Below are 25,036 nucleotides of genomic sequence, written 5' to 3'. Positions count from 1 at the left end.
CTGAGAAAGGCTGAGGGAGACAATGAGGCTGAGAGAGACTGAGAGAGGCTGAGAGAGACTGAGAGAGGCTGAGAGAGGCTGGGAAAGGCTGAGAGAGGCTGAGGGAGACTGAGAGAGGCTGAGAGAGACTGAGAGAGGCTGGGAAAGGCTGAGAGAGGCTGAGGGAGACTGAGAGAGGCTGAGATAGGCTGGGAAAGACTGAGAGAGGCTGAGGGAGACTGAGAGAGGCTGAGAGAGACTGAGAGAGACTGAGAGAGGCTGAGAGAGACTGAGAGAGACTGAGAGAGACTGAGAGAGGCTGAGAGAGACTGAGAGAGGCTGGGAAAGGCTGAGAGAGGCTGAGAGAGACTGAGAGAGGCTGAGAGAGACTGAGAGAGGCTGAGAGAGACTGAGAGAGGCTGAGAGAAGCTGGGAAAGGCTGAGGGAGACTGAGAGAGGCTGGGAAAGGCTGAGAGAGGCTGAGGGAGACTGAGAGAGGCTGAGAGAGACTGAGAGAGACTGAGAGAGGCTGAGAGAGACTGAGAGAGGCTGAGAGAGGCTGGGAAAGGCTGAGAGAGGCTGGGAAAGGCTGGGAAAGGTTGAGAGAGACTGAGAGAGGCTGGGAAAGGCAGAGAGAGGCTGAGAGAGGCTGAGAGAGGCTGCTCTATATATCTGTGAATGGTACAAGGAAATCTCCCCCTAAGGCCTCTCTCACACCAACATTTAGAGGTTCAGAAGTGCCATAAAAGTGAATGTTTGTATTGATGTAGTCACCATTGCTCTGTACATCGATGTGTATCCCCGCACATGTGCAATGTTTTTCCTGTACATCGATGTGTATCCCCGCACATGTGCAATGTATTTCCTGTACATCGATGTGTATCCCCGCACATGTGCAATGTATTTCCTGTACATCGATGTGTATCCGCACATGTGCAATGTATTTCCTGTACATCGATGTGTATCCGCACATGTGCAATGTATTTCCTGTACATCGATGTGTATCCCCGCACATGTGCAATGTATTTCCTGTACATCGATGTGTATCCGCACATGTGCAATGTATTTCCTGTACATCGATGTGTATCCCCGCACATGTGCAATGTATTTCCTGTACATCGATGTGTATCCGCACATGTGCAATGTATTTCCTGTACATCGATGTGTATCCCTGCACATGTGCAATGTATTTCCTGTACATCGATGTGTATCCCCGCACATGTGCAATGTATTTCCTGTACATTGATGTGTATCCGCACATGTGCAATGTATTTCCTGTACATCGATGTGTATCCGCACATGTGCAATGTATTTCCTGTACATCGATGTGTATCCCCGCACATGTGCAATGTATTTCCTGTACATCGATGTGTATCCCCGCACATGTGCAATGTATTTCCTGTACACAAATCTCTTGCTGAGGGAAATACGCCGTATACACAGTGTGGGTAAACTCTGATACACAAGAGCATAAGGTGGTCTACAGCCATTCACCTGTATGAGCAGATACATGCAGCACATGTGACACCCCGGTGCAGGGTGACACCCGGAATTCCAGACTCAGGCACTTTTGAGCCTCTAAATATCCTTGTGCTCAGAAACCGAAGTCCCTCTCATTCCCTCCCTCCCTCCCAGCCTGTATCTGCACATTTGGAGGGGAGGGAGCACTGTGGGTTTTTTTTTTCTGGGCTCGGTGCGCCAAGCCTTTAAGCGGTGACACAGAATGCTTAAACCTTGTGATTGGATCACAGTGAACACAAGGCACAGAGCCACTCTGATTGGCTCTTTGGATATTGCCTGTGATCTGTGCTGTCTAATGACAGAGTGACCGCAGACATTTGCGCACATCTTTATACAGAGGAAGGTTTTACAAAGCACTCAGAGCAGTAACGCTCCTAAATAGGCCGTTGTTTGTAAATGGCCGATAGTCACTTTAATTATTCCTGAATCAGTGATAACATGAAGTTCAATAAATCTTCTCACCCCTTCCGCCCGCTTTCCTTTTCTTTTCTCATTACGTGTGTTTTGCTCTTGCAGTGCCATAATGGAGGCCATAGAACTCAGGAGATTGCGGAAGAAACTGAGACAGATTGAGACTTTGGAGCACCTCCCCCGGGATCTGACCCCCTGTGAGACCGCAAAGGTACAGTAGAAGGCGGGGCTTTGAATCTGGGAGCCAGCTAAAAAAGTTAGGAGCCAGGTTTTTTTTTTTTTTTCCTTTTCTGGCTGTTGGGCTTTAAACTTCCCGCCCACACATCCAGGGCCATCTTAGCAGCATCATGTGACCCGCAGCACAGTACTGCACTGGAGCCCCTATAAGCCTGCCATCATTTATACACCTACTCCCAAGAATTACAACCCACTACTACTGAACACATCCCACTACTACTGAACACATCCCACTACTACTGAACACATCCCACTACTACTGAACACAACCCACTACTACTGAACACAACCCACTACTACTGAACACATCCCACTACTACTGAACACATCCCACTACTACTGAACACATCCCACTACTACTGAACACATCCCACTACTACTGAACACAACCCACTACTACTGAACACAACCCACTACTACTGAACACATCCCACTACTACTGAACACATCCCACTACTACTGAACACAACCCACTACTACTGAACACATCCCACTACTACTGAACACAACCCATTCTTCCAACCCACTACTACTGAACACAACCCACTACTACTGAACACAACCCACTACTACTGAACACATCCCACTACTACTGAACACAACCCACTACTACTGAACACATCCCACTACTACTGAACACATCCCACTACTACTGAACACATCCCACTACTACTGAACACATCCCACTACTACTGAACACAACCCACTACTACTGAACACATCCCACTACTACTGAACACAACCCATTCTTCCAACCCACTACTACTGAACACAACCCATTCTTCCAACCCACTACTACTGAACACAACCCACTACTACTGAACACAACCCACTACTACTGAACACAACCCATTCTTACAACCCACTACTACTGAACACAACCCTTTCTTACAACCCACTACTACTGAACACAACCCATTCTTACAACCCATTACTACTGAACACAACCCTTTCTTACAACCCACTACTACTGAACACAACCCTTTCTTACAACCCACTACTACTGAACACAACCCATTCTTACAACCCATTACTACTGAACACAACCCTTTCTTACAACCCACTACTACTGAACACATCCCACTACTACTGAACACAACCCATTCTTCCAACCCACTACTACTGAACACAACCCACTACTACTGAACACAACCCATTCTTACAACCCACTTCTACTGAACACAACCCACTACTACTGAACACAACCCACTACTACTGAACACATCCCACTACTACTGAACACAACCCACTACTACTGAACACAACCCACTACTACTGAACACAACCCTTTCTTACAACCCACTACTACTGAACACAACCCACTACTACTGAACACAACCCACTACTACTGAACACAACCCTTTCTTACAACCCACTACTACTGAACACAACCAACTACTACTGAACACAACCCACTACTACTAAACACAACCCACTACTACTGAACACAACCAACTACTACTGAACACAACCCACTACTACTAAACACAACCCACTACTACTGAACACATCCCACTACTACTGAACACAACCCACTACTACTGAACACAACCCATTCTTCCAACCCACTACTACTGAACACATCCCACTACTACTGAACACAACCCACTACTACTGAACACATCCCACTACTACTGAACACAACCCACTACTACTGAACACATCCCACTACTACTGAACACATCCCACTACTACTGAACACATCCCACTACTACTGAACACAACCCACTACTACTGAACACATCCCACTACTACTGAACACAACCCTTTCTTCCAACCCACTACTACTGAACACAACCCATTCTTCCAACCCACTACTACTGAACACAACCCACTACTACTGAACACAACCCACTACTACTGAACACATCCCACTACTACTGAACACATCCCACTACTACTGAACACAACCCACTACTACTGAACACATCCCACTACTACTGAACACAACCCATTCTTACAACCCACTACTACTGAACACAACCCATTCTTCCAACCCACTACTACTGAACACAACCCATTCTTCCAACCCACTACTACTGAACACAACCCACTACTACTAAACACAACCCACTACTACTGAACACAACCAACTACTACTGAACACAACCCACTACTACTAAACACAACCCACTACTACTAAACACAACCCACTACTACTGAACACATCCCACTACTACTGAACACAACCCACTACTACTGAACACATCCCACTACTACTGAACACATCCCACTACTACTGAACACAACCCACTACTACTGAACACATCCCACTACTACTGAACACATCCCACTACTACTGAACACAACCCACTACTACTGAACACATCCCACTACTACTGAACACAACCCACTACTACTGAACACAACCCACTACTACTGAACACAACCCATTCTTCCAACCCACTACTACTGAACACAACCCATTCTTCCAACCCACTACTACTGAACACAACCCATTCTTCCAACCCACTACTACTGAACACAACCCACTACTACTGAACACAACCCATTCTTACAACCCACTACTACTGAACACAACCCATTCTTACAACCCACTACTACTGAACACAACCCTTTCTTACAACCCACTACTACTGAACACAACCCATTCTTACAACCCACTACTACTGAACACAACCCATTCTTACAACCCACTACTACTGAACACAACCCATTCTTCCAACCCACTACTACTGAACACAACCCATTCTTACAACCCATTACTACTGAACACAACCCTTTCTTACAACCCACTACTACTGAACACAACCAACTACTACTGAACACAACCCACTACTACTAAACACAACCCACTACTACTGAACACATCCCACTACTACTGAACACAACCCACTACTACTGAACACAACCCATTCTTACAACCCACTACTACTGAACACAACCAACTACTACTGAACACAACCCACTACTACTAAACACAACCCACTACTACTGAACACATCCCACTACTACTGAACACAACCCACTACTACTGAACACAACCCATTCTTCCAACCCACTACTACTGAACACATCCCACTACTACTGAACACAACCCATTCTTCCAACCCACTACTACTGAACACAACCCACTACTACTGAACACAACCCACTACTACTGAACACATCCCACTACTACTGAACACATCCCACTACTACTGAACACAACCCACTACTACTGAACACATCCCACTACTACTGAACACAACCCATTCTTACAACCCACTACTACTGAACACAACCCACTACTACTGAACACATCCCACTACTACTGAACACATCCCACTACTACTAAACACAACCCACTACTACTGAACACAACCAACTACTACTAAACACAACCCACTACTACTGAACACAACCCACTACTACTGAACACATCCCACTACTACTGAACACAACCCACTACTACTGAACACAACCCATTCTTCCAACCCACTACTGCTGAACACAACCCATTCCAATAAAAGGGGGCCGTGCTGCAGCATTTAAGGTGACATATCGCCTCCTCACTGCCTGTCAATGGTCTCTGAAAATAAATCTGTGTGTGGATTGCTTTTCAGAGGAGTGGCAGTCTTTTTTAATCAGAGACTCAGAGCAGCAGAGGGGGGTATTAGTGGAATTGTCTAGGGGAGAGGTGGTGTTTAAACTCCCCAATTTTCCAGCCTCTGGTGTGCCTGCACTCCAATTTGTCACCTGTCCTGCACACCTTAATATACACACAGAAAGTGCATGTGTGTGCGCGCATCAATGGGTGGAGTATAGACGGGGAGGGACTGATAGAGCGGGCACAGCAGAGATTGGATAGATCATAAGGAGGCGGGGCAAAATCATTGGCCTTTTCAGCAAACTGCACTGTTCCCTTCAAATAGAGACATGTCTACTTAACCTTTTGCCGTCGGCGCTGTTGCCGAAAGACGGCTACAGCGCGGACCTCTATTGCCGGGAGAGCGTCCATGTACGTCCTTCCATGCATGAGCTGCCTAGGCGCTCTCTGCAGAGCATGCGCGGCTGGCTCTGTGATCAGCAAGTCCATGAGACTCGGCTTATCACAGATCTGAGTAAGGGGCTGGTCCCGGCCCCTTACCATGTGATCAGCTGTCAGCCAACGACAGCTGATTATGTGATGTAAACAGCAGCCGGAGATCAGCTTTTATTTTCTCCTCAGGCTGCCAGCTTGAGGAGAAAAAAAAAGCAGATCGCCAGCTGCTGTCAGAGGGACATCGGTCCCGAAGAGGAGCATCTGTGCCCCAGTGCCACCTACCAGTGCCCACCAGTGCCACCTACCAGTGCAGGTCAGTGACACCTATCGGTGCCCACCAGTCGCACCTATCAATGCTCACCAGTGCCCCATCATCAGTGCTGCCTATCACTGTCATCTACCATTGCCCATCAGTGCCACTTATCAGTGCCCATCAGTGCCATCTATTAGTGTCCATGAGTGCCACCTCTCAGTGCCACCTATTAGTGCCCTTCAGTGCTACCTACCAGTGCCCTTCAGTGCTGCCCATCGGTGCCACCCATCAGTGCCGCCTTATCACTGCCCATCAGTGTTGCCTATCAGTGCCCATCAGTGTTGCCTATCACTGCTCATCAGTGCAGCCTATCACTGCTCATCAGTGCAGCCTATCAGTGCCCATCAGTGCAGTCTATCAGTGCCCACCAGTGCAGCCTATAACTGCCCATCAGTGCAGCCTATCAGTGCTCATCAGTGCAGCCTATCAGTGCCCATCAGTGCAGTCTATCTGTGCCCATCAGTGCAGTCTATCTGTGCCTATCAGTGCAGTCTATCTGTGCCTATCAGGGCCCTTTAGTTCCGCCTCATCAGCGCACATCAGTGAAGGAGAAAAATTACCTGTTTGCAAAAATTCATACCAAACTATAAAAACAGTTTTGTTTTTCCAAATTTTCGGTCTTTTTTGGTTGTTCAGCAAAAAATAAAAACCCCCAGTAGTGATTAAATACCACCAAAAGAAAGCTCTATTTGTTTGAAATAAATTATAAAAATTTAATTTGGGTACAGTGTTGCATGAGTATGCAATTGTCATTCAAAGTGCGTCAGCGCTGAAAGCTGAGACTTGATCTGGGCAGGAAGGGGGTTTAAGTGCCCGGTAGGCAAGTGGTTAAATGGACACACCCACAAAAAAAAAATAACCATCAGCCTTAAATGTAGTCAGCAGGACAGACATTAAAATCCAGACTGATCTATGATCAGAAATGACACTTTTCTTCATGGCAGCATTAGCCATATAGTCCCAGGTAGCTATGAAGGGGTAACCAGATACACACGCCGGCACAAATGCCATTCATACCACAAGCCAAAGCCTGCCAATGTTAAGCTGTAAAGAGTTAATCATTTAACATTTAGGCAAGCAGCAGTTAAATGAAGCAGAGTAGATAAGCACAGTCCTCCCCTAGCATCCAAGGAGAGGGTTAATTACCAGAGAGTCCATTGCAGATAACAGCAGTGTAGGAGAAACAAAACTGCAGCACAGATAAGAGGAATGAGAGACAGATTGTAAGGATCGGTATCTTACTCTCCCCCCCTCCAGGATATATGCAGCTACTGTATTTCTGCCTGTGCTCTCTGCTGAAGCCACAATGGTGGCTCCATGTGCACCTGGGATCACAACACAGGAGGAGAGGGTGGGAGGAGGAGAAGCTGACTGGCCCTGGTGGCTCCATGTGCACCTGGGATCACAACACAGCAGGAGAGGGCGGGAGGAGGAGAAGCTGACCGGCCCTGGTGGCTCCATGTGCACCTGGGATCACAACACAGGAGGAGAGGGCGGGAGGAGGAGAAGCTGACCGGCCCTGGTGGCTCCATATGCACCTGGGATCACAGCACAGGAGGAGAGGCAGGAGGAGGAGATACTGACCGGCCCTGGTGGCTCCATGTGCACCTGGGATCACAACACAGGAGGAGAGGGTGGGAGGAGGAGAAGCTGACCGGCCCTGGTGGCTCCATGTGCACCTGGGATCACAACACAGGAGGAGAGGGCGGGAGGAGGAGAAGCTGACCGGCCCTGGTGGCCCCATGTGCACCTGGGATCACAACACAGGAGGAGAGGGCGGGGGGAGGAGAAGCTGACCGGCCCTGATGGCCCCATGTGCACCTGGGATCACAACACCGGAGGAGAGGGCGGGAGGAGGAGAAGCTGACCGGCCCTGGTGGCCCCATGTGCACCTGGGATCACAACACAGGAGGAGAGGGCGGGAGGAGGAGAAGCTGACCGGCCCTGGTGGCTCCATATGCACCTGGGATCACAACACAGGAGGAGAGGGGGGGAGGAGGAGAAGCTGACTGGCCCTGGTGGCTCCATGTGTACCTGGGATCACAGCACAGGAGGAGAGGCGGGAGGAGGAGATAATGACCGGCCCTGGTGGCTCCATGTGCACCTGGGATCACAACACAGGAGGAGAGGGTGGGAGGAGAAGAAGCTGACCGGCCCTGGTGGCCCCATGTGCACCTGGGATCACAACACAGGAGGAGAGGGCGGGAGGAGAAGAAGCTGACCGGCCCTGGTGGCCCCATGTGCACCTGGGATCACAACACAGGAGGAGAGGGTGGGAGGAGAAGAAGCTGACCGGCCCTGGTGGCCCCATGTGCACCTGGGATCACAGCACAGGAGGAGAGGGCGGGAGAAGGAGATACTGACCGGCCCTGGTGGCTCCATGTGCACCTGGGATCTCAGCACAGGAGGAGAGGTGGGAGGAGGAGATACTGACCGGCCCTGGTGGCTCCATGTGCACCTGGGATCACAACACAGGAGGAGAGGGCGGGAGGAGGAGAAGCTGACCGGCCCTGGTGGCCCCATGTGCACCTGGGATCACAACACAGGAGGAGAGGGCGGGAGGAGGAGAAGCTGACCGGCCCTGATGGCCCCATGTGCACCTGGGATCACAACACCGGAGGAGAGGGCGGGAGGAGGAGAAGCTGACCGGCCCTGATGGCCCCATGTGCACCTGGGATCACAACACAGGAGGAGAGGGCGGGAGAAGGAAAAGCTGACCGGCCCTGGTGGCTCCATGTGCACCTGGGATCACAGCACAGGAGGAGAGGGCGGGAGGAGGAGAAGCTGACCGGCCCTGGTGGCTCCATGTGCACCTGGGATCACAACACAGGAGGAGAGGGCGGGAGGAGGAGAAGCTGACTAGCCCTGGTGGCTCCATGTGCACCTGGGATCACAACACAGGAGGAGAGGGCGGGAGGAGGAGAAGCTGACCGGCCCTGGTGGCTCCATATGCACCTGGGATCACAGCACAGGAGGAGAGGGCGGGAGGAGGAGAAGCTGACCGGCCCTGGTGGCTCCATGTGCACCTGGGATCACAACACAGGAGGAGAGGGCGGGAGGAGGAGAAGCCGACCAGGTCTGTCTCTTCTACCGTCTCTGTGGAGGGGAGGGGGAGGGGGAAAAGATCAGCGCACGCTCTGGACTGCATAAGAGAGAGACACTCTCAGAACGCTACAATCTGCAACCCCGGCAGTGGATGGGCTGACAAGCCCAGGCGCCAGGATGCAATTTCTAGTCGCCATGGCGACCTGGCGCCTGGGGTTTGTCGAGCCCTGGTATAAGGGGGTCTTGAAGTGGTTATAAACTCAAATACTAAAATCTCATTCACACGCATTGGCTTGGCTCACCGTTGTCTGGAGCAATGATGTTCAGCCGATGCCGAAGTACAGTGAGGGGAAAAAGTATTTGATCCCTTGTTGATTTTGTACATTTGCCCACTGACAAAGAAATGATCAGTCTATAATTTTATTGGTCGGTTTATTTTACCAGTGAGAGACAGATCAACAAAAATATCCAGAAAAACGCATTTCAAAAATGTTATACCGTATTTTATATATATATATACACACATACAGTATACGGTAATAGCAATAATAGTGGGTACTTGCAGAGATTTGCTTGTAGGCACTGTCTGTCTGTCTGTCTGTGGCTGAGCCTGCAAAGCATGCGGCTGCAGTAGAGAGCAAAGCCGCTGCTTCCTGTGTATGGCTCCTCCTCTCACAGGCTGAGTGCATCTGATATTACTCCACCTGTGGGCCGGTGTTGTAAAATTTTGTCGGACCCGTTAAAAAATCGGACCTCGTCACTTCCGGGGACAGAGCATCACAAAACAGCTGATGGAGTCGTCCATGCGCATGCGCAGAAGACCTTTTTTGAGGTTTGGCAAAATTATAACAGACAGTGGACAGCTGATTGAGAGGAGGCGGGGCTGAGGTGGGACGGAAGACACCGCTGCGTCATCTGCAGAGCTGAATAGAGGAGGCGGGACGGAGGTGCGGCCGTGTAATGAATGCAGGACTTAAGCGACTCCTGTTTTATTATCTTTAGTAATTATCGTATTATTTATCCTTAGGATTTCATAACATTTACTATTTCTTATTTTGTATTATAGAAATAGTAAATGTAATGAATTCCTAAGGATAAATAATACGATAATTACTAAAGATAATAAAACAGAAGGAGTCGCTTAAGCCCTGCATTTATTACACGGCCGCACCTTCGTCCCGCCTCCTCTATTCTGCTCTGCAGATGACGCGGCGGTGTCTTCCGTCCCACCTCAGCCCCGCCTCCTCTCAGGCAACTGTCCGCTATGTGTTATAATTTTACCAAACCAAGATACTGTCTTGTGCGCATGCGCACTTGAGACGCCCATCAGCTGTTTCATGACCGGAAGTGACGAGGTCCGATTTTTTTCACAGGTCCAACCAAATTTTAGAACACCGGACCTATACAGGAAGTAGCGGCTCAGATCTCCTATCAATCAGCAGATTTCTGGCTCCCAGGTTTCTTCTATACAGGGAATGAGCTGAGATTAGGAGGATTCTCTTATAGGGAGTGCTCCTAATCTCAGCTTGTTACCTGTATAGAAGACTCCTGTCCACAGAATCAACCAATCAGATTCCAATCTCTCCACCATGGCCAAGACCAAAGAGCTGTCCAAGGATGTCAGGGAGAAGATTGGAGACCTACACAAGGCTGGAATGGACTACAAGACCATCACCAAGCAGCTTGGTGAGAGGTGACAACAGTTGGTTGGAAGAAACAGAAAATAACTGTCAGTCTCCTCAGTCTGGAGCTCCATGGAAGATCTCACCTCGTGGAACAGGCCTCGCCATGGTCCACCAAAGCAGTTGAGTGCCGTGCTCAGCGTCATATCCAGAGGTTGTCTTTGGGAAATAGACGTATGAGTGCTGCCAGCATTGCTGCAGAGGTTGAAGGGGTGGGGGAGGGGTCAGCCTGTTAGTGCTCAGACCATACGCCGCACACTGCATCAAATTGGTCTGCATGGCTGTCATCCCAGAAGGAAGCCTCTTCTAAAGATGATGGACAAGAAAGCCCGCAAACAGTTTGCTGCAGACAAGCAGACTAAGGACATGGATTACTGGAACCATCTCCTGTGCTCTGATGGGACCAAGATAAACTTATTTGGTGTCAGATGGTGTCAGGCGTGTGTGGGGGCAACCAGGTGAGGAGTACAAAGACACGTGTGTCCAGCCCAGAACATATGATAGACACCAGCACTGATGTCATAGCTCCACCCCCTCTACATTTGGCCATTTACAAAATGCAGCTTTTGATGAAATTGGAGTCGTGCATTTTAAGCCTGTATTCGTTTTTTCTCTCCATGTCGCTCTGTGATTTGTTGTATTTGTGTTGTTTATAGAGAGATTGAAGTAATCCATTCTCTATCTTCTCCTCTATGTTTCTAGGTATCTCTAAAGGTGGAACTGCGCAGACGCATAGAAGAAATATTGTCTCAAGATTTGGAAGTAGAACCTGAGGATGGCTGTGCCCAAGCTACAGAACTTGGCAGGTCTGACATTCTGTTTTTTGTTGCCGTCTGATATTAATCCCAGAATTTATATTTAAAGTGGTTCTAAAGCCTAAACATTTCTTACCTTCCCATGGGGGCACTTATGTGTGCTCGCTCCCGAGCCCCGCTGCTGCGTCCTTTGATATTCCTTGCATTAAGGTAAAAAATGTTTAGACATCAGCATCCCCTTATACTTATCTGAGCCCTCATTCAATCCGCGTCTGCAGTTTTTCTCTCCCCTCACATCCATGTCTCACTGGCTTTCCCGGGGCACTTGGAGCCATCTGCTCCTACTGCTGTCAGTCAAAGCCAGTGACGAGGGAATGGGGGGTGGGGCCGAGTCCCGCTGTCTGTGTCAATGGATGCAGCAACGAGGCTCAGGAGGGAGCATGCACATGTGCCCCCATGGGAAGCCACTGGACAGAGGGGAGGGGCCAGGAGTGCCGGCGGGAGACCTTAGAAGAGGAGGATCCGTGCTGCTCTGTGCAATGCCATTACACAGAGCAGGTAAGCATTGACATGTTTTATTTATCTTTTTCTTTATGATTACTGATCCCAGTGGTGAGATTTCTCTACCAGAATCCCCAGGAAAAATAATCACCCCAACATGAACACAGCAGTGAAACCAAGAGGTGGTCCCATCATCCGCTCTGTTATAATAGGAAAGCTGAAATCCAGGCCAAGAATCCTCTCTATTCCTACTTGGGATCTGAAGGAATATTTATAAAGCAGTTAATCAGACATTCACCAAACATTCACCGAAGGTAAATCTTCCCAGGGCATGTGTATTAAATAAACGTGATTACCGTGGAAGACCAATCAAATCCTAACTGTACCACTTAAGGACCGCCCACCGCAGATTTACTGCGGCAGGCAGCCCCTCCTGCACGAACCAACGTAGCTCCACATCGGTCACGTGCCTGCACCTAGGGGCGGGGACTCGGCAACGGGGACTCCGATGCATGGGGCAGGTGGCTCTGATTGTTGCCTGACACCCGCGATCACTGCTCGCTGAGAGAGAAGGACGGTCGGATGTTGTAATCACAGCTGACCGTTCTTCTCTCTGGAATGATCACAGAGCTCCTTCTATATAGGATCACAGGTCTCTATGATCATTTCACAAGCCCATCCCCCATGCAGTTAGAAAACACTCCTCTATGACATCACCCAGCTGCCTAATATTTGTAGCCCCCTTCGCTGTCTGTTGGGTTATGTGGATGAAGAGGATGCTCCTGCCTGCACTAAATTGTTTTTACGTCTGACCTTCTTCTATGCTAGGAAGGCTATAGCGCTACGCTGGAAATCTGATGTTCCCCCTGACGTTCCCTTCTGGATTTCCCTTATTAACCAAGTACTGCCTCTCTATAAAATGACCTATGAGGCTAGAGGTTGTCCTAAAAAGTTTCGTAAAATGTGGTCCCTATGGGTAGATTCTGACCTCTCTACTTCTCCGGTTACTGATTCTACTTAAGAGATGTCATTGCAGGTTTTCTAATTCTATACATGATAATCATGCTCCCCCTGTTAGTCTACCCTTCTCCCCCTCCTCCCCCTCCTCCTCCCCCCACCCCCCCTGGGTGATTTACTATTGCTCTTTCCATGCCCCCTTTTGTTGTTTTTTTCATATTAGTATATGGCATGTATGCACCGCGTCCTACGTGGGCATCTCTCTTATTTTAATATTCCTTGTCTTTTTTTTACTGTATTGGAATTGTATGTTTTTATTTGTTTTGTTCAATAAAGTTACCTTTAAAAAAAAAAAAAAAAAAGGAACACTCCCCTAGGCTTACATTTAAGCCCTTGATCACCCACTGTGTTAACCCCTTCCCTGCCAATGTCATTTTTACAGTGACAGTGCATATTTTTAGCACTGATTACTGTAGTAATGTCACTGCTCCCCCCAAAAGTGTCAGAAATGTCAGTTAGGGGTCCGATCTGTCCGCCGCAATGTCGCAGTCCCGCAAAAAATCACAGATAGCCGCCATTACTCGTTAACCACTTTACCACCGGAGGATTTTGCTGTGTTACGTCCAGGCCACTTTTTGCAATTCAGCACTGTGCGACTTTAACTGACAATTGCGCGGTCGTGCGACGCCGTACCCAAACAAAATTGACGTCCTTTTTTTCCCAGAAACAGAGCTTTCTTTTGGTGGTATTTGATCACCTGTGCGAGTTTTAGATTTTGCGCGATAAACAAAAAAAGAGCGTCAATTTTGAAAAAATAATATTTTTCACATTTTTTTATATGAAATTCCCCCCCAAAAAATGTAAAAATCAAATTTCTCTTACGTCCTCCGACAGTCGCCGCCCACTCACAAGTCTTCACCAATGGGTATTGACCTTTTCTCCGCAGGAGTAGCTAGGCAACAAGAATTGTTAATAACAAAAGCTTTTAGCAGAGACACACCCCTAGGGGCTGTCCCCTCAGTCAATACCTCCCTGCACCAGCATTCCCAACTCAGTTTGATCTTGCCTAGCTTAGGAGTAGCAGGCTTTCCTGTGCTGGGGCTTCAGTCTCAGCCTTCTACCCTTTTTGATTTTATTTCAAGTATTTTTCTTTCCTTTAACTAGCTGTTATTTTTTGTCAGCTTTAGTTTAGGATCTTCAGATGAAGAATCGTCATGCGGAGCTGGGTCTCGGACTGGCCGCCCTGGATCTCAGGGCTGAGTGCCAGATGGATCCCCAGCCTGCCATCGAGCATTCAGCTTAGGTTCGCCCTGGCACATTGAACGACCCATCCCTGTTCGCTGCAGGGATGCTGCCTGTGAGGTGGCTACCTCACATGGACACCAAACTTAAGGAGCATGTTAAGGGGACCCAGGACTGTGACATGGTAGATTACCTAGGCAAGCTGCTCAACCCCAAAATCAGATATGTTGTAGTCCTGGGTCCCCTCTCTGTGCTCCCCAAGTTTGGTGTCCCTGTCACTTATGGTTTAGGAACAGAGCCATGCCACGCTGACCAATATTTCTCATAGACGCCATTGTTAAAGAAGGGGAGCCGCTCTCCTTCTCTGATCTAAGGACTACACGGGGAAGGGCTGAGATTCCCCTCTGACATCAGCTGGAAGGTCACGTGACCCCCCGCCTCTCTCCTTCTCTGATCTAAGGACTACACGGGGAGGGGCTGAGATTCCCCTCTGACATCAGCTGGAAGGTCACGTGACCTCCCACCGCTCTCCTCTGATCTAAGGACTACACGGGGAGGGGCTGAGATTCCCCTCTCACATCAGCTGGGAGGTCACGTGACCTCCAACCGCTCTCCTTCTCTGATCTAAGGACTACAGCAGGAGGGGCTGAGATTCCCCTCTGACATCAGCTGGGAGGTCACGTGACCTCCCGCCGCTCTCCTTCTCTGATCTAAGGACTACATGGGGAGGGGCTGAGATTCCCCTCTCACATCAGCTGGGAGGTCACGTTACCTCCAACCGCTCTCCTTCTCTGATCTAAGGACTACATGGGGAGGGGCTGAGATATATATAGTATATCAGTATATCTTGCTATAACAGAGGGGATACCAGTAAGTGTACTACGTGACTTTATAGCCACGGTGGAATACGGAGGGGAGGGGCGGGGAGGAGATGGCTCACACACACAGACTACTGAGCTGACAAGCAGGGAGGGAGGGGGAGAGGGAGAGACTGCAGGATGACAGAGGCACATAAACTGACCATGGTATCATGGATCAGCAGCCATGATTACCGTGGTCAGCACACCTAGGGGGACACAGGATCAGGCAGGATCAACCAGGTATCTTACAGCATAGAAAGGGACAAATGACACTGCAGAAACACTATGCTGTTTATTGTGCTTTAAAGGAACAGGATAATTTTTTTTAGGGTTACAACTGCTTTAAACAACTTCTGCATTTTGTCTCTGTGCAGGGGCCTCCTATAATAAAGACCAGTCACTGCTGCTCTCCCTCCTTGTGCAGGGTGACTGGTCTTGTCTCCGCCCCCTTCTGTGATTTTCTGCAGGTGGCCTTTAGTGGGTTGTAAAGCCACTACCAAGGCCAGGACAAAGCAGCTGTAAAAACGCAATTTTAGTAGCTTTTTCCATTGGCCTTAACGCGCGTTTCGCCGCATTCGCTTCTAGCAGCGTTTCTTTGCCTCTATTCAAAATCAATGGTTGCTTATGACAGGGCTCGACAATCCCCGGGCGCCAGGTCGCATTTGCGACTAGAATTAGCGACCTGGCGCCTGGGGTGCCCTGCAGAAGGTGTCCTGTCATTTTTGCACGGACTTCCGCACCGTCCGAAAATTGAGGCCCCGGCTTTTCGGCCTACTTGAAATGAGAGGCTTCCAATGGGGAACTGGCGCCCTCTTGTGGTGGCCGGGAGTAATGACTGTTTCCACTGCCTGTTTGTTCTCAATGAATTACCATCTCCCTGTCCAGTTAGTTACCTTTGACAGGGAGTGTGGTTATTATTATTTTAATTTATTTTTTAAATGTAAAAAAAAATAAATAATATTTTTTTCTTTTTTTTTTAATTATTAAAAAAATAAAAAAAAATATTTCTTTTTTTTTTTTTCCAATTATTATTCTTAACCACTTGCCGTCTGCTCACTCGAGCACTACTGCGGCAAAGTGGTCTGTTATCGTCTGGCGACGTAGACCTACGTCGCCAGACACTCCCCCTTCTTGGCGGCGCGCTCCCGCTGTTTTCAGTCACAGCGGGAGTCGGGCCAGGGGAGGAGCAGTGGCGATCGCCGCTGCTCTTCCCCGATCGTCGGGGATCTAGTGTGGAGATCCGCCTGCTTGTGTAAACAAAAGTGGGTGGATCTCCTAAGTGACAGGCAGGGTCAGATTGCAGGGTTCAGCATAGCTCAACCTGCGATCTGTCCCTGTGTCACACAGTCCCCTCCCCCCACACACGTCAGTAAGCACCAGGCATACATTAACCCCTCCCTCTCCAATAAAATTAACCCCTTCCCTGCCAGTGTCATTTTTACAGTAACAGTGCATATGTATAGCACTGATTACTGCAGTAATGTCACTGGTAACCCCAAAAGTGTCAAAAACCTCAGTCAAGGGTCCGATCTGTCCGCCGCAATGTCGCAGTCCCGCAAAAAAAAAATCGCAGATCGCCGCCATTACTCGTTAAAAAAAAAAACACCAAAAATGACAAAAATCTTTCCCTTTGTTAGTAAACGCAATAACTTTTATGCAAACCAATCAAAATACACTTATCGTGATCTTTTTTCTTACCAAACATAGGTAGCATAAAACAAATTGCCCAAAAAATTTAAAAATTTTGTTATTTTTTAAAAATTTACGCTCTTTTTTTGTTTATAGCGCAAAAAGTAAAAATCGCACAGGTGATCAAATACCACCAAAAGAAATCTCTTTGTGGGAAAAAAAGGACGTAAATTTAGTTTGGGTACAGCGTCGCACGACCGCGCAATTGTCAGTTAAAGTCGCACAGCGCCGAATCGCAAAAAGTGGCCCAGACGTAAGACAGCAAAATCCTCCGGTGGTAAAGGGGTTAAAAAAAAAATCTTTTTTTTTTTTTTCCTCATCGCCTTCATTCTCCTCTATGGAGCAGTAATCTGCCGCCATCTGATCCTGTCCGCCAAAAGCAGACGGATGGTGGTTCCATTTTCTATCCATCCCGTGGATCGGATCAGATGGCAGCGGATGGAAAGAGACAGACAGTCTGTTTCCATCCAATTGCGCTATAGAGGAGAGTGGGGTTCTAGTCGTATTTATTGTGTAAATTTAGTATCCGTTTTATTAAATAAAGCTTGGTTGTTAGTTAAAAAAAAAAAACTGGCTCCTAACTTTTTTAGCTGGCTCCTAGATTTCAGGAAAATTTGTCAAGCCCTGGCTTATGAGAGTCGTCTTTGATCCGACTTTCAGCCCATTGATTTGAATAGAAGTCACATCCAAATGGGATCATGATGATCCGACTTGCGCTCTGAGAATCTTGAAGGATGAAAAAAAAGAAACAAAAAAAAAAAAAGAAACCGCGTGGGGCCCCCCCCCCCAAGTTTGATACCAGGCCCTTTGAGTCTTGTATGGATCTTGAAAGGGAATCCCATGCCAAAATGAAAAAACAGAAGGCGTTGGGTCTCCTTCCCCTTCAAGACCATACCAGACCCTTCAGTCTGGTATGGATTTTGAGGGTAACCTCCACGGCCCAAAAAAAAAAACGGCTTGGGGTAACCCCGCAAAATCCATACCAGACCCTTATCCGAGCATGCATCCCGGCAGGTCAGGAAAGGAAGGGGGATGAGCGAGCTCCCCCCCCCCCCATCCCTGGACCATACCAGGCCACACGCCCTCAAAATCACCTTGTCCCCATGTTGATGGGGGCAAGGGCCTCTTCCCAACAACCCTGGGTGGTGGTCGTGGGGGTCTGCGGGCGGGAGCCAGAGCCCCCCCTGCCCCAAAGCATCCACATCCCCATATTGAGGGCGTGTGGCCTGCTATGGTCCAGGAACAAGGGGGGGGAAGGGGTATCTGGTATGGATTTTCGGGGGTACCCCACGGCTATTTTTTTGGGGCGTGGGGGTTTCCCTCTAAATCCATACCGGACCAAAGTATCTGATATGGTCTCGGGGGTCCCCAAACTTTTTTTTTTTTTGGAGTGTAGGGGTTTTGGGCGTGGGGGTTCCCCTCAAAATCCATACCAGACCAAAGGATCTGATATGGTCTCGGGGGGGTCCCCAAACTTTTTTTTTGTTGGAGTGTGGGGGTTTTGGGCATGGGGGTTCCCCTCTAAAATCCATACCAGACCAAAGGATCTGATATGGTCTTGGGGGATCCCCAAACTTTTTTTTTGGAGCGTGGGGATTCCCCTCTAAAATCCATATCAGACCAAAGGATCTGATATGGTCTCGGGGGGTCCCCAAACTTTTCTATTTTTTTGGAGTGTGGGGGTTTTAGGTTTGGGAGTTCCCCTCTAAAATCCATACCAGACCAAAGGATCTGATATGGTCTCAGGGGTCCCCAAACTTTTTTTTTTTTTTTGGAGTGTGGGGGTTCCCCTCAAAATCCATACCAGACCAAAGGATCTGATATGGTCTCGGGGGATCCCCAAACTTTTTTTTTGGAGCGTGGGGATTCCCCTCTAAAATCCATACCAGACCAAAGGATCTGATATGGTCTCAGGGGGTCCCCAAACTTTTTTTTGGAGTGTGGGGGTTCCCCTCTAAAATCCATACCAGACCAAAGGATCTGATATGGTCTTGGGGGATCCCCAAACTTTTTTTTTGGAGCGTGGAGATTCCCCTCTAAAATCCATACCAGACCAAAGGATCTGATATGGTCTCGGGGGTCCCCAAACTTTTCTATTTTTTTTTTGGGCGTGGGTGTTCCCCTCAAAATCCATACCAGACCAAAGGATCTGATATGGTCTCGGGGGATCCCCAAACTTTTTTTTTTTTTTGGGCGTGGGTGTTCCTCTCAAAGGATCTGATATGGTCTTGGGGGATCCCCAAACCTTTTTTTTGGAGTATAGGGGTTTTGGGCATGGGGGTTCCCCTCTAAAATCCATACCAGAACGAAGGATCTGATATGGTCTCGGGGGTCCCTAAACTTTTTTTTTTTTGGTGTGGGGGTTTTGGGCGTGGGGGTTCCCCTCAAAATCCATACCAGACCAAAGGATCTGATATGGTCTCGGGGTGTCCCCAAACTTTTCTATTTTTTTTTTGGGCGTGGGTGTTCCCCTCAAAATCCATACCAGACTAAAGGATCTGATATGGACTCGGGGGGTCCCCAAACTTTTTTTTTTTTGGATCGTGGGGGTTTTGAGCGTGGGGGTTCCCCTCTAAAATCCATACCAGACCAAAGGATCTGATATGGTCTCGGGGGGGTCCCCAAACTTTTTTTTTTTGGAGTGTGGGGGTTTTGGGCGTGGGGGTTCCCCTCAAAATCCATACCAGACCAAAGGATCTGATATGGACTCCGGGGGGTCCCCAAACTCTTTTTTTTTGGAGTGTGGGGGTTTTGGGCATGGGGGTTCCCCTCAAAATCCATACCAGACCAAAGGATCTGATATGGTCTCGGGGGTCCCCAAACTTTTTTTTTTTTTGGAGTGTGGGGGTTCCCCTCTAAAATCCATACAAGACCAAAGGGTTTGGTATGGTCTTGAGGGGGACCCCACTCCGTTTTTTTTTTTTTTTCATTTTGGCCTGGGCTCCCTTTCAAGATCCATATCAGACTTAAAGGGCCTGGTATGGATTCCCCCCCCCCCCATTTTTGTTTTTATTTTGGCGTGGGGTCCGCTTCAAGAGCCGCAGAGCACAAGTCCCACCAGAAGTTGGATCATCATTATCCTACTTGGATGCAACTTCCATTCAAATCAATGGGCTCTCATAGGGAATCCTTGATTTTGACATGTCAAAAAAAAAAAAAAACCCTTGACGTGGCTTAGCGCTGTATGAGGCCTTTAGCAGCGTCAGACGTTTTTACAGCTGTAACGCCGGTCCTCGTAATCCGCTGGCCCTGGGTTTTGTTTGCAGCTTGAAAACGCCCGTGTGTGCAGGAGGCCTTAGAAAAATATGGAGGGGGTGTTTTTAACCTGCAAATAAAAACGCCCGACGCTCCTAAAAGCGGCTGTAAAATCGCTCTGTGTGCACGAGGCTGAAGCTGTAAGATTTCTGTTATTTTCAAAGTGAGACCTGTAAAAGATGGTTTATGATTGGACGTGTTAGTGTGAGCTACACACCATTGTTGCTTTTTTTTGTTCTTTTGAAAGACAACTGATAAGTGTCAGGGGTTTGCCTTGTGTCTTTGTCTATGAGTTTTGTCCTTTTGTCCCCACAGCTTGGAACCGTCCTCCTCACTCCTGGAGCCTCCAGGGAAGAAGCGCACCCCTCCTAAGACAGCCCCCAAAAAGACAACGGCTCAGCCTGCTCCAAAAGTAAAACTGAAGAGTCAAGGTGAGGTGGGGGGTCATAGATAAAGAGCCTCCGATTAAAAATTAGTATGTACCTGCAACTGACAAAAGTAAGTACACCCCTCACATTTTTGTAAATATTTTATTCTATCTTTTCATGTGACAACACTGAAGAAATGAGACTTTGCTACAATGAAAAGTAGTGAGTGTACAGCTTGTATAACAGTGTAAATTTACTGTCCCCTCAAAATAACTCAACACACAGCCATTAATGTCTAAACCACTGGCAACAAAAGTCAGTACACCCCTAAGTGACAATGTCCAAATTGGGCCCAAAGTGTCAATATTTTGTGTGACCACCATTATTTTCCAGCACTGCCTTAACCCTCTTGGGCATGGAGTTCACCAGAGCTTCACAGGTTGTCACTGGAGTCCTCTTCCCCTCCTCCATGATGACATCACAGAGCTGGTGGATGTTAGAGACCTTGCGCTCCTCCACCTTCTGTTTGAGGATTCCCCACAGATGCTCAATAGGGTTTAGGTCTGGAGACATGCTTGGCCAGTCCATCACCTTTACCCTCAGCTTCTTTATCAAGGCAGTGGTCATCTTGGAGGTATGTTTGGGGTCGTTATGTTGGAATATTGCCCTGCCCCCCAGTCTCTGAAGGGAGGGGATCATGCTCTGCTTCAGTATGTCACAGTACATGTTGGCATTCATGGTTCCCTCAATGATCTGTAGCCCCCCAGTGCCGGCAGCACTCATGCAGCCCCAGACCATGACACTCCCACCACCATGCCTGACTGTAGGAAGACACACTTGTCTTTGTACTCCTCACCTGGTTGCCCCCACACACGCCTGACACCATCTGACACCAAATAGGTTTATCTTGGTCTCATCAGAGCACAGGAGATGGTTCCAGTAATCCATGTCCTTAGTCTGCTTGTCTTCAGCAAACTGTTTGTGGGCTTTCTTGTCCATCATCTTTAGAAGAGGCTTCCTTCTGGGATGACAGCCATGCAGAGTAATTTGATGCAGTGTGCGGCGTATGGTCTGAGCACTGACAGGCTGACCCCTCCCCCACCCCTTCAACCTCTGCAGCAATGCTGGCAGCACTCATACATCTATTTCCCAAAGACAACCTCTGGATATGACGCTGAGCACGGCACTCAACTACTATGGTGGACCATGGCGAGGCCTGTTCTGAGTGGAACCTGTCCTGGTAAACCGCTGTATGGTCTTGGCCACCGTGCTGCAGCTCAGTTTCAGGGTCTTGGCAATCTTCTTATAGCCTAGGCCATCTTTATGTAGAGCAACAATTATTTTTTTCAGATCCTCAGAGAGTTCTTTGCCATGAGGTGTCATGTTGAACTTCCAGTGACCAGTATGAGAGAGTGAGAGCGATAACAACAAATGTAACACACCTGCCCCCCATTCACACCTGAGACCTTGTAACACTAACGAGTCACATGACACCGGGGAGGGAAAATGGCTAATTGGTCCCAATTGTCACTTAGGGGTGTACTGACTTTTGTTGCCAGCGGTTTAGACATTAATGGCTGTGTGTTGAGTTATTTTGAGGGGACAGTAAATTTACACTGTTATACAAGCTGTACACTCACTACTTTACAATGTAGCAAAGTGTCATTTCTTCAGTGTTGTCACATGAAAAGATAGAATAAAATATTTAAAAAAATGTGTGAGTGTGTGTGGGGTACTTACTTTTGAGAGATACTATATATATATATATATAATGTTTGGAGGTGCTAAGTAATTTTCTAGCACACAATTCTAATTTTACCTTGCAAACAACAAGTGTCAGAAATAGGCCCGGTCCTTTAGTGGCTAAAGAACATTGCCATAAGACCATTCACTGCGTTATATATGAGGCCCTCAGTCTTTCTGCATCCAATACTCTTCAACTTTATGAACAGAATTTGTTTTTGCAATAAAGGTCAATTGCAAGGATTTTCAATCTATGGCCCTCCAGTTGTTCAGGAACTACAATTCCCATCATGCCTAGTCATGTCTGTGAATGTCAGAGCTTTATAATATTTCATGGGACGTGTAGCTCTGCAACAGCTGGAGGGCCGTAGTTTGGAGATTCCGGGTCTATTGGGTATTTTTAAGTAATTTAATTAAATATGAAAATTCAAAACAGCAGCAGAGCTCCACCCACCATGGACTGCACTGCAAGGGCTCATTTTAGTCTAGGGTTCCTTTATGTTCACCTATAAGAAAAAAATATTAAATGCAGGATACAAAATGTGCATTTATAATTTTTTTTACACAGGAGCCTTCAGGTCAGTGGACTGCGGGTGCAATGTCAGACTCCTGCAGACATTTCCTACAGCTCTCTGCGGTGCCTCTGTATGGGATGTCAGTTACTGAGCTGCGGGAAATGTCGAAGGACTGTGAGTGCTCTGATCAGTCCTTTGTAGTCCATTGAGAACCACAAGTCCATTTCCCGTATTGGCAAACAGTACTTGTAGTTTATTCATTCACAGATCTGCACAGCACAGCCGCAATGATTTTATAAGTGACAGCTGCTGTGGGGGAGAGGAACTCCCACTTCTATGTAGGGTTGAGTTGACTCAGGGGGTGAGGATTGGAGTGCTTCTCAACATGTTACCCTAAATAAGGTTGTCACATGTAACATGCTACATAGTCACATAATTAGTCAGGTTGAAAAAAACACAAGTCCATCTGGCTCAACCATTATTATGTATTATGTATTTATACATGGAGATCATATCCCCCCCCCTTATGTATTTATACATGGAGATCATATCCCCCCTTATGTATTTATACATGGAGATCATATCCCCCCCTTATGTATTTATACATGGAGATCATACCCCCCTTATGTATTTATACATGGAGATCATATCCCCCCTTATGTATTTATACATGGGGATCATATCCCCCCTTATGTATTTATACATGGGGATCATATCCCCCCTTATGTATTTATACATGGAGATCATATCCCCCCCTTATGTATTTATACATGGGGATCATATCCCCCCTTATGTATTAATACATGGTGATCATATCCCCCCTTATGTATTTATACATGGAGATCATATCCCTCCCTTATGTATTTATACATGGAGATCATATCCCCCCTTATGTATTTATACATGGAGATCATATCCCCCCCCTTATGTATTTATACATGGAGATCGTATCCCCCCTTATGTATTTATACATGGAGATCATATCCCCCCTTATGTATTTATACATGGAGATCATATCCCCCCTTATGTATTTATACATGGAGATCATATCCCCCCCCTTATGTATTTATACATGGAGATCATATCCCCCCTTATGTATTTATACATGGAGATCATATCCCCCCCTTATGTATTTATACATGGAGATCATATCCCCCTTATGTATTTATACATGGAGATCATATCCCCCCCCTTATGTATTTATACATGGAGATCATATCCCCCCCTTATGTATTTATACATGGTGATCATATCCCCCCTTATGTATTTATACATGGAGATCATATCCCCCCCCTTATGTATTTATACATGGAGATCATATCCCCCCCCTTATGTATTTATACATGGAGATCATATCCCCCCCCCCCCTTATGTATTTATACATGGAGATCATATCCCCCCTTATGTATTTATACATGGTGATCATATCCCCCCTTATGTATTTATACATGGAGATCATATCCCCCCTTATGTATTTATACATGGTGATCATATCCCCCCCTTATGTATTTATACATGGAGATCATATCCCCCCTTATGCATTTATACATGGAGATCATATCCCCCCCTTATGTATTTATACATGGTGATCATATCCCCCCTTATGTATTTATACATGGAGATCCTATCCCCCCCCTTATGTATTTATACATGGAGATCATATCCCCCCCTTATGTATTTATACATGGAGATCAAATCCCCCCCCTTATGTATTTATACATGGTGATCATATCCCCCCCTTATGTATTTATACATGGTGATCATATCCCCCCCTTATGTATTTATACATGGAGATCATATCCCCCCTTATGTATTTATACATGGAGATCATATCCCCCCCTTATGTATTTATACATGGTGATCATATCCCCCCTTTATGTATTTATACATGGTGATCATATCCCCCTTATGTATTTATACATGGAGATCATATCCCCCCCTTATGTATTTATACATGGAGATCAAATCCCCCCCTTAT

General features: G+C 47.4%; 1 protein-coding gene across 1 annotated transcript in view; it reads left to right on the top strand.

Annotated features, from left to right (window-relative positions):
- The window catches only part of LOC309563082 (NACHT domain- and WD repeat-containing protein 1-like), a 220,966-nt gene that overhangs the window by 12,483 nt on the left and 183,447 nt on the right, over positions 1-25,036 (top strand). The window contains exons 2-4 of the mRNA XM_082267388.1: positions 2,017-2,122; positions 11,876-11,979; positions 20,748-20,863. Coding sequence (XP_082123514.1) covers positions 2,024-2,122; positions 11,876-11,979; positions 20,748-20,863 — 319 coding nt within the window. The 5' untranslated portion in view covers positions 2,017-2,023. The remainder of the gene's footprint in view (positions 1-2,016; positions 2,123-11,875; positions 11,980-20,747; positions 20,864-25,036) is intronic.

The sequence above is a fragment of the Pelophylax lessonae genome (genome assembly GCF_965119305.1).
Source record: "Pelophylax lessonae genome assembly, chromosome: 9".
NCBI lineage: Eukaryota > Metazoa > Chordata > Amphibia > Anura > Ranidae > Pelophylax > Pelophylax lessonae.
The sequence above is the reverse complement of the archived record's forward strand: the minus strand, read 5'-3'. Positions and strand labels throughout refer to the sequence as shown.